A 17,529-nucleotide genomic window follows, 5' to 3' on the forward strand; every position below is an offset into this window, starting at 1 on the left:
AGAAAGGAAAAGGGGACAGTTGTTAGAAAGAAGACACCCATGGCCATCCCCCACCCCGCACCCCCCTCAGGGCAGGGTGCTGAGCAGGTGCTTTGGGAAGCTTTCCCAGGCAACCCTCCGTGCTCAGCAGGCTCAGCAAGCGGAGGATACCACGGACGACTCCTCCTGCAGGCAGCCCCAGGAAGCGGGTCACTCTTCGCCAGCCATGAGCTCTGTCCACGTGGAGGTGAAAGGGTAGGGTGGGTCTTGAGGGCCTCTGCTTCCTCGGGTCAGGCCTTCCTCGATCCCCCCCTCCAACCCACCCCCAAGTCGTGGACAGACCCTTCCGAGCAACAGCAGAGGAGCTTGCCCCCCGCCGAGGAGGCAGCCCCCCGCCGAGGAGCCTGCCCCCCGCCGAGGAGGCAGCCCCCCGCCGAGGAGCCTGCCCCCCTCGCAGCCGCCGCGAAGACCCGGAGAGGTGGAATTTCACTTCGAAACTCCGTGCGGCGCGAGGGCCAGCGCCGGGCATGCTCAGTAGGCGCGGCGCGTCTGGCGGCTGGTGGCGCGGCGCTGGCCCCGCGCGGAGGGCTCCGGGACTGGCGCGGGAGTCCACCCCGCCTTCGCCGCCGCGGCTGCGGGCTTGCAGAAGGCCGAGCAGTAGCCGCCTCCGAGCGCCTCGCCCCTGCCCTGCTCCGCCCCCCTCCCAGCCACCGCCTCCTCCTCCTCCTCCTCCTCTTCCTCTCTCCATCTCTTCGGGAGGCGAAGCCGGTGCTGGCTTCTGCCGGCGCCCAGCGCCACAGACCGCTCTGCCAACCCAGCCAGGACCCGAGAATGAAACCCGGAGACCAGAAGACCCTCGGTGGTGGCTCTTTCTAGGCACACTTTGCCTGAAGTGGGGTCGCGGCGGAGTTCCTCCTCCACCGCTCCGTGCGAACACTATGCGGACCGCGGTCGGCTTCCCCGCGCTGTGCCTGCTTCTGAATCTTCACGCTGCAGGTAAGGGCTTGCGGGGCGCAGAGCCGGAGCTGTGGATGAGCTGGGAAACTGCACATGCTTGAGGACTCTAGGAAAAGCTTGCCTCGCCGAGGAAGCCGTAGAAAGCAGGACAGTACTGACGGGCAAGGGGTGAGGGAGTTTGTGCACCTGTTGGAAGACTGAGGCTGAAAACTTAAGCTAAAACCGGCTCTTGATTTGTCCTTACCTCGTACGAATCATAGTGAACATTGTCAATAGGAGCACAGGTTTGGTTCCCCCTCCTTTCCCCTGCATCTAGACTCCCTGATCCTGTTTCTAGGCTATGCACTTGACTGCCAGTTTTTCAGGAGACAGACAAGACATCCTGCTGGATGTAACCTTTTCTACTGCAGCGGCTACATCCGTAAGGTGTCTGGGTTTAGCGAGAGCTCACAGAGATGCATTGGCTACAACCTGAAGGACCTCATCTCCGCCCAAAAGATCGAAATACATGGTTCACGTTAATGATGCCGCTCCAGGTTCCTTTGGCCCCTGCTCTTGTCACTCGAATTTTCTAAGCCAATAAGAGGGAGGAAAGGTTTAAAATAGGACCCTCACTTCGCTTTCAGCATCGTGGTCAGCGTCCGAGGGCACCCAACAAAAACCCAGTCACAGTTTTAAGGCTGGCAACCCCCCGGGGTAGGCACTGTCCCTGGGACAGATTTGGTGAGGACTAGCCAAGAGTGACAGTGAGATTGCGCCCAAATATAAATATATTTGGTATCAGAACCGATATTAGATTTCGAATGGGAGTAAACCTTAGGGAGTACCTGGGGAATTTTATATGCAATGTCACTACAGATCCTGCTTTTTTGGATACACGCAGCCTCTGTGTAATGCAAGGACTTGCTGGACGGAATCCTTTATCATTTTTACACACACGTACCAAAATAGAATATGGCAGAGATTTTAGGCACCCTACTGCGACAGCAGTTGTCCGTGCAGTAGCCCTGTAGCAAGCAAAGATTAGATATTTTATCCATTTGCTTGTCACCCAGTCACACATTCATTCATTCCTGCAGCTCACATTTATTGAGCATGTATTATGCCCCAGGGATAATGAATAAAAATAATGGCTGCAAAATTACAATTCTTGTGGTCTCTTTTCAAAAGGAGTGGGTGAGTTCCTTTTCTATGTGTGCAGTAATGAGAGTGAAATATGGTACTTTCTTATTTCTAGCCCATGCTATTTTAGTGGATTGAACAAGTCATGCACAGAAATATTAAGTCTATAATTAAGTACACGTGTTAATTCTTATAACTATGATGTTTTATGGTGAAATTTTCAATAGTTTTTTGGTACCTTTTGAAAAGTAGCAAATAGCTATGACTTGGTCATTAAATTATTTACAAGCAGCTGTAAATGCATCATTTTATTACCATATGCACTTCTTTAAGTTTTGAAATTTGGAATGAAAAAATACACATTAGGTTGAATTTTATTTACATTATTATGCTTAATGGTAGCACTAAACATCCATTGCAAAAAAAAAAAATTAAAGCCTCGATTCTTACAAGTTTAGGAATGATTTAGCTGATCTGTCAAAAATGTCAGTGTAATTTTTTTTTAAACTAATGTATAAGACATTCTAAAGATTCCATTTAATATATCTTGAATAATTATAGCTTAAAAGTTGTAATTAAACTGAAAACTAAGCAGGTGGAAATCATTTCTAAATTTACTGAAAGTGAACATTTGGGATGAGGAAAATGAGAACTTTTGTTCATCAAAGGAGAAACCTAGAAGTCTATAGCCCTAGGTTATACCTGGAGCTCTGCCAAAGTGTGTATTACCAAAGACAAACCAATCCATCTCGACTTTGATTTCTTAATTTGAAAAAAAAAAAATGTTCATCCAATTTGAAATTAATAAGGCAGTGCAGTGATGGGCTATCATTTTCAGATTTCAATCGCAAGATGTTATATGGAAATTAATCATATTCATATTTAATATCATGCTTTTGATAGGTGTTTTTTCACAGCAGATTGCAAGTTTAATATTGTGGTTTTCTTGCCAGTTTCATTTTGAATGCATTTTAATTTTAAACAGCAATTTGTGGGTCACAAGCTGTCATCAGATTAAAATTCATCACAGCTATTTAATAACATTGTTAGGACTTTTCACTGGAACTGAAACAAATACATACTTTTTGATCTAAGCTCCTGTAGATTTGGGTAATGAGAAAGTGAGTGTGTGGGAGAACGAAGATCAAGAAGTCATTGATTTTGCTACTTGTTGAATATCTGAGTTTGCTTCTTTTACAGAAGACTCCTCTCAGGATAGAAGCGGGCTTCATAAAGAAGCGGAATGAATTCTATCTTTCTGGTCCTCTTTACTGAAAAGCTAATAGGTCCATTTTGGTTATGCTCAGGGTGCCAGCAACTACTTTGTGCGGGTGGAAATGATGACATGCTGGAACCCTTTAGGGATGGGAGAAATTGGTTGACGGAATGTGAGTGCTCTTCTCAGTTATACTAGGAACGGTTGTCTTACAGATGATCATTCTGCTAATGATGAGATAGCAGATTGTTTTCAACTTGAGTGCCATCTCCAATTATTTGGTCGTGATTGCCCAAGATACTGGGCAAAATAAGCAAGCAAATAAATAAGCAAAATAATAATAAGCAAGCAAGCAAATAAACAAATAGTGATCAGCCTTGATCAGTGGTCTCGGTAGGGAAAAGTACTGTGGTCTGTTTGTAATGTCTATGAGAACAAAAAGAGGAAGGGGGTACAATACTGTGTAATTAACATCTCAGGGTAAATTGATCCTAATAAATTACTGAGCATAGAGCTTGTTCAATAACCTGGACTCATCTCTTCCCAGGGCAGCTCATTTTCATAGATCTCCCTAACAAGGAAAGTTGTAGTTACTGTCCATCCACATGCTTACTATTCTGGTAAGGAAAAAGAAAACTAAGTGCCAGTAAATGTACACAGTATTTACTTTAAATAGTAAAGAGCCAGTTAACAGCCTAGACAGGATGAAAGCCCATGTTTTCAGACCTGTGACTGTATACTATATGAAATCATATACTGGTTCCAATAGGAAAGGCCACCATTGAGTTAGTGGTGTCAAAGCTTTTTTACCTAGCTGTTCCCATTTTTTTAAAAAGATTTATTTATTTGAGAGGAAAGGGGGGAACGGGGAGGGACAGAGGGAGAAAGAGTGAGAGAGAGAGAATCTCCAGCAAACTCCCCCACAGAGCACAGAGCCCCGTGCAGGACTCAGTCCCATCCCCTGAGATCATGACTTGAAATAGAATCATGAATCAGGTACCTAACCTATTGAGCTACCCATGCTCCCCTAGCTATCCTCATTCTTTAGTCCTTCTGTGAACCAATGTAATACATAAACTTCAATTGCAAATACTGCTTCAGGAATATCCAAGAAGGTGTGCCCCAATAATATTGATGGTACCCCAAGAGCCACCAAAAGTTTCTTTCCTTCAGTGTTTTTTTTTTCTCTTTCTTTAACCGAAGAATGATATTCTGTTTCAGGAGATGATATATTTATTGGGTAGTATTTTAGTTGCAAAGGAGTGAAGGTCTTGGAATATCTTGAAAATTCTCATGTAAAAGCCTTATTTTTTTCTAGTGGATGTTTTGCTAAAACACACAGAATGTGATTTCAGTGCATTACTCTCTGCCTAATCTTTGGACAAGGTTCTTTCCAATTTTCACATTTTTCTTCCTATTGAGCATTCTGGATGGCACAAAGACTGCCTTTGCTGTATCTTCTGAAGACGCACCTTCTCTCTCAGAGAAATGCAGAGCCAAGTTTTCTAGTCTTTGAGAAAGAAGGATTTCTATGGTGAGGCCAAGAGGATCAGGGAAGTCATTTGCAGAAACATCACCCTCAAAAGGAAGGGTAGACTGATGGATAGGAAAATAATATGTTGTTCTTGAAGATTCCAAGATGTCTTCTCTCAGTGAATTCCACAGAATCCGTTTTCTTGGTCAAAATCACTCAACACAATCCTTACACTAGCCCAGGTTCCATCGTGTTCTCTTCCCCCATTATCTTTATGATATCATCTCTCATCACTTTATTCTTTTTTGTCTCTCTCCAGCTATATTGGTCTCCTTGCGTTCTAAGAAAATTCCAGGGACTTGCTGCCCTCATCTGTTTTGCTTTCTCCTTTGCCTGAAACACTCTTTCCCCCAGTATCTCCATGGCTTAATCCATTAATTTTAGGCTCTTACTCAAATGTAACTTTCTCAGGGAGGTCCTCACCGACTATCCTATTTAATATTTCATCTTCTTCCCCCCCCCCCAAACTACAATATCTCTTCCTGCTTTACTTTTTTCCCAGAGGTTTTTCACCAACTTCCGTTTCATGTATTTAACTTTCTTGCTCTGTTTATTGTGGTTTCCCCTTTTCCCGTTGAAATGTAAGCTCCTGGAAGGGCACAGATGTTTGTCTGTTTTGTTGTTTACTGCTGTGTCTGTTGCAGATCTTGCCCAGCCTAGCACCTGGGACAGTGCCTGGCATAAAGGCTACTAAAGATTTAAAAAGATACATTGAATAAATAGAAACAACACAGTGACGTTTCTGGTCTCCCACTTTTACATTTAATTTCTTCTTGGCACCCATGCAAGACACACTTAGTCAACTTAGCTACTGCTAGAATGGACTTCAACAGAGCTCATTTATCTAAAACTCAGGTTTCTCCCTAGGAGCTCACATGCCCAGGAAACATACTGTCCCAAACAGACTTTTCTACCATTGTGAACTTAAGGACAGCATGGAACGGGCTTGCTAGAGACCAGAACTACAGATCAACTCAGTGGCAGAGTCCGAATTGATTGCCAGATGCTGTACAGCTCAGATGCCTGGCTGGTTCATTATATTTTCAGTTCTTAGTGAAATGCCTTATACGTACATATAGGAATGGCTGTAGTGACATAAAAGGATTCATACAGCTAATTCACAAGAAGGATATAAAGCCCTTGGACAAACCTATCTTCTTCTTTGGCACATAGGAGGCACACCTATATGTATGCTGAACATCACACACTCCTATCACCTTGGAGATTACATGTTCTATTGGAGACCATACCCTGCGTAGTGCCTTGTAAAAATTCTGGAAGGCATTGTCCACACTTGGCCTTCTCTTTTTTCTTTCTCATCTATTTTTCTACCAACTTGGTCCTCATCCTATCTCCCAGTTTGTGAGATTTTGAAAGTAAGTAATATATCTTTTTTTTACCAGTGAATATTTTCTTATGGCATTTATTCAATTTTCTCTCTTTCTGATTTTGAAAGTTCTCCTCACTGATTTCCACTGGATAACTACTGCTTCTTGGCTTCCCTCTTATTTCTCCAGCCATCCCTCAGTTTGTACTGTTAGGTCTTCCACTGAGTAGTGTTTATTATGGTTCGTGCTTTCTAGAGTTTATGCGCTGCCTTTTTTAAAAGTTTTTATTATTTTTTAAATTTCTTTTCAGTGTTCCAGAATTCATTGTTTATGCACCACATCCAGTGCTCCATGCAATACCTGCCCTCCATAATACCCACCACCAGGCTCACCCAACCCCTCACCCCCCACCCCTCCAAAACCCTCAGATTGTTATGCGCCACCTTTTATGTCCCTCTCTGTACAATCTCCCAAGGGGTTACCAGATATCCCATGATCATCTTATATTTATCTGTTCTACTCAGCATAACTGTCACAATTGCTCTTTTTTCTATATTTCCTATTATTGTGAATAACACTAAGATCCCCCACAATCACGCAAGCCTGAAACTGTTAACTCATCTTGGACCCCTTCTTTGCTGCTTTCATCCCTGCCTTATTTCTCATATAGTAACTTACGTTATGATCCTCTTATCAAATCCATCCCTCATGAAAATGCCAGAAGTAAAACTCTAAAAACAAAAAAGACCTGCTCATGTTCTTCCCTTATAAAATTCTTTAATATAGTTATTTCCTTCTTTTTTAAAATAAAACTCAAACTCATTAACAGGGCAGAGTCTTCTACTCTCAGGTCTTTCCTAATTCCATTTCCTGGAACTGTACTTGTTGCCTCTTATGCCATCAATAAATGTTCAATGAATGAATAAATATATTCCGGATGTATTAGGCAAAATAAATTCTAACAAATTAAATTACATTGATGAAGAGATTACAGCTCATCTTCATAACCGTAAAGAGTAGAATTGATTTTGCTACTGCTTCCTCAATCCAATTTACTTGTATTGGTTACAGAGAAATGAAAATGGGGCAGAAAAGCTTTCATTTAAACATAGTCTCTAGGATAAGTTTGTGCACCATGGGCATGACGATAGTTGTAGTGGAGTTGTGTATCAACCTTCGCCTAGTTAGAAATTGCTATACGAGTTTCTAGTATTAGAGGGATGGGGATAAGGTGAATGTCTTTATTTTAGATCAAGGAATTACATATGATACATAGCATGATAGCTGTGGCTAAGGAATAGACCCAGAACTCTGACCTCTGATTGCTGACTGGTCATCATCTCTCTTGGAACAGCAAATATGAGCCACTTACCCATTTATAATCAGGTGGGAATATGAATCAGTGGGTATAATATATCAAGACCCCCAGTAATCCAATTCTCCTTCCCTCCCCCAAACAAAAAAACAAACCATCACAGAAAATTTGGGAATATTCGAATGGTTGTATACATTTCCTTCTCTCTTTTTATGTGTAGACAAAGTGTTTATAGAACCATAAAGTTTTGGGATACGACACATTTTTTTTCTGATAGAAAAACACTACACCTAAAGGGAGACATACTTATATCTGAAGAATGGAGACTAGTTTATGAATTATAAAAAGTCATGTTTTATAAGATGATGGGATCACACATCATAACCCATTTATTGCCATTAGTACTAATGATTACATGGATGTTGTGTTTTATGGTAAGTTTATTGTTAAATCTTTTAAATCTGTTTACAAAGTCAAATTAAAAAGGTAGAGAAAGCCATTTTTCCCTTTAAAAGGGGATTTTGAAAGATCCTACTTGGCCTATAAGTGCATTCTTCATTTTTAAGGCACTTACAAATGCTGACACACTCAGAGTTACATTGATATTTCCCAGCATAAAAGATTTTAATAGCTTTGAAAAAAATACTTAACAGTAAATTATTATTTTAAGAGCAAATGTCCTAATTCCTTTTTCTCAAATAACATCACCATAAAGTGTCTGTTATAGCGATGATATTTGCCACAGAACGACAATTAGCAAATTTATATTGTAAACATTATTAGCACTTCCCTTTTAAATAATGTTTTTACTCGTAAGGCTACTGAGACTTTCCTCATAATCAAATCTCATTTGATTTCAAGTTATGAAGATGTTGGTGTCTGTTAAAATTGCAGGCACATGGACCAAAACCAAAGGAAAAGTAACTGTTTACATGATGCAGCAATCTAGATCAGTATGTTTAATTGCACTGGAGTAAATGCCAAGTTCAGGGAGGACATGAATTATTTTTTCCCTAGTTCAGACCTGAAGCAGTGTCCACACCCTGATTTAAATGTGCAGAATGGATTAAGGCAGCTCTAAACTACTCTCCTTGGAAAGGAGCACAAAATGAACATGGAGTGAGAGTGTCTCACGGGGCTGTAGAGGCGGGTGCAGAGCAACTGTAGTAACGCCCCAACTGCTGATGGACCCTGGCGGGGAAATCAAACACTATCGTAACTCCCATCCCTAGGTTATTGGGAAAGATGCCCAAATCAAAGAGGGCCGAACATAAGATGGAGTGTTAGTTTGAAAGGCCATCAACCCATCAATATGAAGGTGTGGTTTTAAGTTATAAGCAATTTCCTTTCTTGGCCTTGTTGTCAAGACTATGTATTTTTATTCTCCCTGGAAGAAAATGAAATAGCTTAAGGAGAGGAGTTAAGAGAAAATTGAAATAAAGGGGGGAGGGAATGCCGTATTTTTAGACAACCTTTAGCAGAACACTGTAGTAGTTAAGAGCACGGATGTTGTGACAGGTCTCCAGTCCACACATGATCACTTTCCAGCTCTGTAAACTTAGGGCAAGTTACTTAATCCTTCTAAGCCTCAACTTTCTCTTTATTTTTATTATTTATTTTTTAAATTTATTCTTTTTAGAAGGGAGGTTACATCCTATACAACCATAGAGTTATTGTTGTGTGTTAAACAGGATAATGTATGTAAATTGCACTGTCTTAGTAAGTGCCACGTAAGATTAGGGGTAGGAGAGGTCAGGGGACAAATGGCTAACAGGTATCTGGGAGTACTTTCTACTCCAGGTAAGAATAGCTGTTAATTACATGGTCCTTCCCTAGAAGGTGTTCATTTTTCAATGAAGTATGACAGAGCAGTGCGTTAGACCAGTGATGTTAATTTCAAATGCTGAAGGAAAGGACTAAGACAGAATGGAATGGAAGTGTGGACTTAGGGGCCTACCAAGTGCTCTCCAAATCCCTAAATGCAGGCAGAGGAGACCAGGGCGGGGATCTCTCCAAGTGGCCACTGACGACCTCCTTTCTCACTTTTCTCCTGTCCTGATATCCAGGCATTTACCTCTCTGTAATATCATTACTATGACAGTATTTTAATTTTTGTGTTTTCTAATGTTCATTTTGCTATGTTTTAACATAATTCTTAATCTGTGAAAATTATTCTTGAAATACTTATTTTTTCTTTGTTTTGCCATTGGATCCCAGTTTTCAAGTTATCTGGAGAACTCTACTATAAAAATGATGGAAATGGGGCACAGGGGAGGCTCAGTCGGTTAAGTATGGACTCCTGGTTTCTGCTCAGGTCATGATCTCAGGGTTGCAAGGTGGAACACTTCGGGCTCCTTGCTCAGCGGAAGTCTGCTTGCTATTCCCTCTTGCTTTCCCTCTGCCCCTCTCCCACACTCACGAGCACACACACACTCTCTCTCTAAACAAATAAAATCTTTTTAAAAAATGAAGAAATAGTTTATAATCTCCATAACGATACATAAATAACATTTTAGTTGTTTGTATAACAAGTGAAGTAGGGAAGATTTTACAAATGTCCTGCTTCATTACTCAGTAAGTGCATGTGGAACTCAATTCCTACGATTTCTGCAAAGGCTAGTATTTCTCAGCTTTCCAGCCACAAGTCATTTGTCTCTGCTTCAGCGTTTCCCCAGAGAGCATATCTTGATGAAGTTCTTCTCTTAATGGCGGTATAGAATTTAAGAGATAGTGGTACTCACTCCTGTGGACCTCCCCTGCAAACATCCTTGAGCTCAGTTCTTCAGGAACTGGGGGGCATCTGACTGCTTCTATCTGAACTGACATAAATCTCACTTCCTCCGGCAGAGTCTGAGTCCAGTGCTCTCGACCCCATCCCTTCCTTATGACTTCTGTCTAGTCACATTGTCCCAAAGGGTACTATCCTAATTGTATTATGTTCCACTCTGTAACATATACTTATCAGATGAAAAATAACTTGATTAAAGCTGGGCAGAGATCAAGAAACATGAAACTCGCTCATTTTAATTTTGCCACCGGCACGTGGCGCCCAGTGGATTTTTCCTGAAATGACAGTCATTTCTAGGGGCGCCTGGGTGGCTCAGTTGGTTAAGCGGCTGCCTTGGGCTCAGGTCATGATCCCGCGGTCTTGGGATGGAGCCCTACATCGGGTCACTGCTCAGTGGGGAGCCTGTTTCTTCTTCCTCTCCCTCTACCTGCCACTCTGCCTACTTGTGCTCTCTCTGTCAAATAAATAAAAATCTTAAAAAATAAAAAAATAAAAAAATGACAGGCACTTCTGTGACCCCTGAATAGAGCTTGCCATTGCATAGCTCAATGTTGGGTAGATAAGATAAATAAGAAGAAGTAAGTGGTTACAATGGGTTAGAAGTGGGAATAAGAACTACATTTTCTAATGGAATATTTGAAGAAATGTGAAGGAGTGTTTATATCAATAAATATGCAGAAAAAGTTTATAAGAAGCTTTAATTAAAATCATTCCTTCTTCTTGTACAGTTCCGTTCCTCTTCTATATAGAAAAGAATAGAGCCAACCCTATGAAAATAGACTAATGACTTTAGTATTTAAAAAATTTTCTTCTTACAGATATGCTAGATACATCACTGGCCAAACATATGAAACATCTAAATAGTCTTAGAGAATGACCCAGCACTTCCTTGTGGGGTTATGTTTTCACATCCTAGAAACCAGTGCACAGACTAGATTTTAGGAAAACCATTCCTGGAAGGAGCTGTTGCTTCCATGACAAGCTCCTCCAAGTCTTCTGGGGGCAGACGGCCTTATTGGTTTACAGTTTTTATAAATTCAATCACTATCTTGCAGAAACTCTCATTTCTCGTTATTTTTTTTTTTTTTGCTCTTTATAATTGCTCATTTGAAGATGGAACTCTTTTTTAGTCCAGTTGGTTGTTTGTTGTCAGGATATAAAACAAAACAAATGTTTGTATCTATAAATATATACATACATACATATATGTATGTCGTTAGAATGTAACTAAGACACACAAACTGAATTTTATAAAACTGGTGGCACAGATACAGCCATAATGGACTCTTTCCATGTAACTTTCTATTAAAAGACCGTAGGGTTGGTCATATGTTACAACTGGGATGTTATCCTAACCGACCTCAGTTATCACATGTCAGGAAGCCCGCAGTATTCTTCAGGAAGATTCAGGGCTGTTACTGTGGGTCTTTATAGCTGGAGATGAGTACTATGGTGGCATCTTGTGTTAACCATTACCATTGGAATTACAAAACAACTGCAAGAATATTTTTAATATTAACCTCCTTACATCCAAGGATGTTGTTTCTGGAAATCCCTGCCCCTTTAAGGATTGTTCCCAAAGGGTCTCTTATTGTACTTGGTCTATTCATCTAATTGATTAGACCCAGAGAAAAGTAGTTGTTAGTCATAGTATACATTGGACATTTGGAAAGAACGGTGGTGAGAGCTGAATGACATACCTACTGCCCGGAAACAGAAAGTGAAGAAAGTGAGAAACAACCTTTTGAGTCCTTCTGATACATGCGTGTTTATGCTATGTATGCAATTTTGTTCTTTTTGGAAAAATTCTAAATCGTAATAAAACATTATAAACTGGAACTTACACAAAGTCTGGACATTTGTTGTCTTTAAAAGAAAGGTAAAAAAAATCACACATTTCAGAGGATACAAAGTAATAGATTACAAAGGGTCACTGTCTCTATATTGTGTAACATGTAAGTTGTGCTCTGTAAGGAAGGGGTTTGAAGATGCAACAAGAGCTTTGATGAAAAGATATATGGAGGAAAGCAGAGTCAATCAAGGAGAACTGGATGCTACTAGCAATCTTAGCTGTCCTACATGAAGCAAAATCATCATAATAATATTTCATTAAATCAGAAGAAATTAGAAAAGTGAGTATAACTGTGAAGCTTTACCTGTAACTTTTTAATTTTCCGTGTGGAAAAATAAGTGTACTTGTTTATTGTGGTTATGGAAAAATGTATCTCTTTAGAAAAAAATCAGCATCAGGCAAAATCCAATTGAATTGGGACTTCTCTTTTCTTGAAGCCCAGCACATGGTAATCTAGCTGTAGATCTACAAGAACCACTTTGATTCTCTGATGGGAAACTGAGGCTAAGCTGTGAGGAGACTTACTCAAGTTCACATAGATTGTGGTGGTGAAGGATGTCTTGCACTAGACTCTAGGTCCCTTACCTCCTAGACCATTGCTTTTTTAAAAAAGTATTTCTTTTCTTTCTGACTACTATTAATAGCATCTGCTAGATAAGCTTTTGCTAGTACTCCTGTGTATTTTTAACTTTTTCTGAGAGGCATTTACAAATCAAAGGAGAGCCTCATCGTTTCTCTTGTAGAAATTCCCAGGGGACTTCCCTGATGTTGTCCATTTATATCTACTTTCTAGAGACAAAAGTGTTGGCAATGGTTTAGAAACAATGATTATCCTTTCACAGAATGATCAGAGAACGAAGTTGCCTTTTTTCGATTGTTCACCTTTTCAGGTCTCTAGAGAACATGGCTTCATCCTTTTGTTCCTTTCACAAGTTACTGACTCTGATTTAAGCATTTGCTATACAAGGGTTTATCCTGAGATGGTGCAGGCAAGGCCATTCTACCATGTGCAATTTACGAATTACCAACACTGAATCTGAACTATTGAATCATAACATACTCTAACTTAATGTTGTAATTTCATCCATTCCTCTCTCTTAAAGATTTCTTCAAAGATTACCAAGGTCTGTCCAAAATGAAATTTAAATCATGGAATTTTATGACCATCAAAACTGGCTATTCGCATGTTAAATGTTGGTTCTGTGGTCAAAGTACTTACATTTTAAATGCAGATGACTATCTTTGACAAGCTGTTTACTAAACATTCTGTGAGACACTCTCTCCCTTCTGGACTGAGACAGACTGAGTTCTCTGTGGAGATGAGGAATCCTCCTACACATATCAACTTTATCTGCCAGGTCTTTATATTAACTGTTTCAGTCTTTCTCCATTTGCCTGAAGCTTACCAACTTTCCTCTCTTGTCCTCCCTCTTACGAGAGGACTTCCCTTCTACAGGAAGAAAAGAGAAACCGTCAGAAAAAAATTTGTTCAACCTCTACCACCAGATCCCTTCACATTCCAGATTTTCCCACCTTACCCTCTCCCTCCTGTTGTAGCTGAAGAAATACCTTCCTCCAACCCCAGGTTCATCCCGGTGCCGGTACTGTGGATCCCAACTCCTCCAATCATGAGGGAAAGCAGATCTTACCTGCTTTCCCCTATATATTCAGCCACTCCTCAACTGACTCTTCCTTCTAAGGAATAAAAGTGCTCAAATCTCTCCTATGTTGAAAAAACCAAATCCCTCAACCCTACTCTCCTTTCCTGATCATACACTGACCTTGTCATTCTCTTATCACACCTAAAGCTGTTTGAAGAGTTGTCCACGTTGTTCCATTTTATCTCCCACTTTCCAATCCATTTAAATCTAGCTTTCTCCCAAATACACCCTGAAATTACCTTCTATAAATTTATCCATCATTTTTTAACTATATAGATTTGCAGTCAGAGAGAAGATGCTTTGATACAGTTTTCAGTTAAGAAGTAGCTTACAAAACATAGTATAATCTGTTGACTTCTTTGAGTGTATGGTTGTATGAATTTTAACACATATATAGATTCATGTAATTACTAGCACAATACTTAAAAGGTCAGTCATCCCCTAGAAATCCTTCATGCTATGTCCCACACCCCTGGCCCCTAAATACTGATAGTCATTGATGTGCTTTCCATCGCTATAGTTTGTATCTTTTCAAGAATGTCATATAATGGAATCATACAGCATGTGATGTTTTGTGACTGTCTTCTTTCACTCAGCCTAATGTCCTTGAGATTCAGGCAAGTTGAATGGATACATAGTTCATTATTTTTTATTGATGAGTAATATTCCAAAGTATAGATGTGTCAAAGTTGACCCACTTATGCATTGAAGAACATTTGAGTTGTTTCCATTTGGGGCCAATTATGACTAAAGCTGGCACAAAATTTGCTTGCAGATTTTTGTGTGAATATAAGTTTTTATTTTTCTAGGGTAAGTATGTAGAAGTGGGATTGCTGGTAAATGTACGTTTAACTTTATAAGATAGTGCCAGACTGTTTCCATAGTGGCTTTGCCATTTTGCATTCCAACCAACAAAGTATGAAAATTCTAGTTCCTACAGAAACTCTCCAGCACTGAGAATTGTTGGTCTTTTTCATTTTAACAATTCTAAGAGGTGGGTAGTGGTATCACATTACAATTTTAATATATATATTTTTTTTATTGGCTAATAGGATTGAGCAAATTTTCATGTACCTGTTTGTCATTTATGTATTCTCTTTGACAAAGTGTTCAACCATTTTTAAATTGGCTTTTTTTCTTACTATTGAGTTTTGAGAGTTCTTTATATTTTTTGATTACACATCTTTGCTGGATATGTGGTTTACAATTATTTTCTCCCACTCTGTAGCTTGCCTTTCCATTCTCTTTACAACTGTCTTTTACAGAGCAAAAATTTCAAAATTTTGGTCCAGTCCAGTTTATCTTTTTTTTTTTTTTCATTTATAAATTATGATTTTGGTGTGCTATCTAAGAACTCTGTGCCTAACCCTAGGTAATGAAGATTTTCTCCTATCTTCAAAAAGTTTTAAAGTTGTGTTACAGGATTTTTTTTTTCCATCGGTGCCCATGGTTCTTGGTATGCCGCTTGGAAGAATGAAGAGGCAGACCAGACAGAGTGTTGGGCAGAGGAAGGTGTGTTGAGGGATGGTAAAGTCATAGTACAAAACTGCTGAGAAGGGAGGGTGCCGGAGAGGGTTGCCACTGGAGTTCCTAAGTCTGTGGGTTTTTTGGGCTCCTTGGAGGGCTGCTTTAATCTGATTAATTCTCCCTGTGCCTATCATCCAATTTGGTTTTTGCCACCGATCTATCACATGGGAAAGGTAGGAGAGCTCCTTCAGGATGCTGTAAAATCCTTTTAAAGGTGGTTTCCTCTTAGAGCAGGGACTCATTGTCCCTGCCTGCTTGCCTTCCAACTATCCTTCTTCAGTTGTAATAATACACTTAATCTGTGATCTCTTTTGAGTTAATTTTTACGTAAGGTGTGGGTTCAGATAAAGGTTCATTTTGTTGCATATGGATGTACAACAGTTCCAATGTCATTTTGAGAAGACAATCCTTCTCTGTTGTTTTTGCATTTCTCAAAAATCAAGTGGTGTATTTTGTCTCATCTGTTTTTGAATCTCTATTTTGTTCCATTGAACTGTATCTATTCCTTGCCAATACACACTATCTTGATTGCTGTAGCTTTATAGTGAGTCTTAGAATTGGGCAGTATTAGTCTTCCTTTCATTTTCAATATTGTTTTAGCTATTCTCTTTATCTTGACTTTTTTTTAAATTTTAGAATGAGCATAACTGTGTCTATTTAAACATTCTGTTGGGATTTTTGTTTTAATTGGGGATAACTGACACCATTATGTAGTCTTACAATTCATGAACAGGGTATGCCATTCTATTTATTTAGGTCTTCTTTGATTTGTTTTCCAGGATTTCATAGTTTTTAGTATGAATATCCTATAAATAATCTGTTAGATTCACACCTAACTATTCTATTTTTTGGAATGGTTATAAATTTTTATAGAATTTCAATTTTCTGTCGAACGCTGCTAGTTTTTAGAAATGCCATTGGCTTTTGCAGAATGGCTTTGTATTCTACAACCTTACTAAATTCACCTATGAATTCTAGGAAGATTTTGGTGGATTCTCTGGGATTTTCTACATAGATAATCATGCCCTCTGCAACTAGAACAGTTTTATTTCTTCTCTTCCAGTATGTATGCCTTTCACTTCTTCTCTTTGTCTTATTGCACTGACTAGACTTTTAATACAATGTCATATAGAAGTGGTAAGGGATCATAGTTGCCTTCTCCTCTATTGTGATACGGCAAGTAAGCATTCAGTTTTTCACTATTAAGCACAATGTTAGCTGTGGGTTTTAGTGTAGGTGACTTTTTCTTTATTTTTAATTTTTAAGAATTTTATAAAACATTTTATTTTACTAAACTTTTTACGTAATCACTCCACCCAACGTGGAGCTCAAATTCATGACGCTGAGATCAGGAGCCACATGCTCTCCTGACTGAGCCCGCCAGGCATCTCATTATAGATGCCTTTTTGAAGGAAATTCTCTTCTATTTCTAGTTTGCCTAGGCTGTTTTTAAATTTTTTTTTTAATCTTTTGAACTATGAATAGATACGAATGTTGTCAAAGGCTTTGTCTGCATCAATTGCTATGACAATGTTGTTTTTCTTCTTTAGACTGTCAACATGGTAGATTATGTTATGCTTTTCAAATATTGAAGAGGCCTTCCATTCCTAGGATAAACCCCATTTGGTTATGGTATATTATTCATTGTATTATTTCTGCATTCAATTTCCCAATTTTTTTTAAATTTTTTATTTTTTATAAACATATATTTTTATCCCCAGGGGTACAGGTCTGTGAATCACCAGGTTTACACACTTCACAGCACTCACCAAAGCACATACCCTCCCCAATGTCCATAATTTCACCCCCTTCTCCCAATTTTCCCAATATTTTGTAGAGAATTTTTGCATTTGTGTTCATGAGCAATATTGGTCTACGGTTTTCTTTTTAGTACTTTCTCTGTTTTTGTTATCAGTATAATTTTGGCCTCAAAAAATGATTTGTGGAGTGTTCCTTTTCTATTTTCTGACAGAGGTTATGTGAAATTGATATTATATTTTTCTTTAGATGTCTGGTAGAACTTGCCAGTAAAACCATTTGATCCTGAAGATTTTTTTTTTTCCAAAAATAATTGTAGGTAGAAATTTAATTTCTTTTATGATGTTAGGACAGTTTGAAATCTTATTTCATCTTGGGTGTGAGTTTCATTAGTTTGTGGTGTTTGAGGAATTGGTCATTTCATCTAAGTTGTTGGATTTACATGCAAAGAATGATTCATAGTATGTCCTTATTATCCTTTTCATGTCCACA

The 17,529-nt window shown here is 39.3% G+C and overlaps 1 protein-coding gene across 1 annotated transcript in view; it reads left to right on the forward strand.

Moving 5' to 3' along the window:
* Window positions 1–491: 491 nt before the first annotated feature.
* The window catches only part of PTPRR (protein tyrosine phosphatase receptor type R), a 238,349-nt gene continuing 221,311 nt past the window's right edge, over window positions 492–17,529 (forward strand). Inside the window, exon 1 of the mRNA XM_032347034.1 lies at window positions 492–975. Within this exon, the coding sequence (XP_032202925.1) occupies window positions 507–975 (469 nt within the window). The 5' untranslated portion in view covers window positions 492–506. The remainder of the gene's footprint in view (window positions 976–17,529) is intronic.

Source organism: Mustela erminea, chromosome 6 (assembly GCF_009829155.1).
Source record: "Mustela erminea isolate mMusErm1 chromosome 6, mMusErm1.Pri, whole genome shotgun sequence".
Taxonomy (NCBI): Eukaryota; Metazoa; Chordata; class Mammalia; order Carnivora; family Mustelidae; genus Mustela; species Mustela erminea.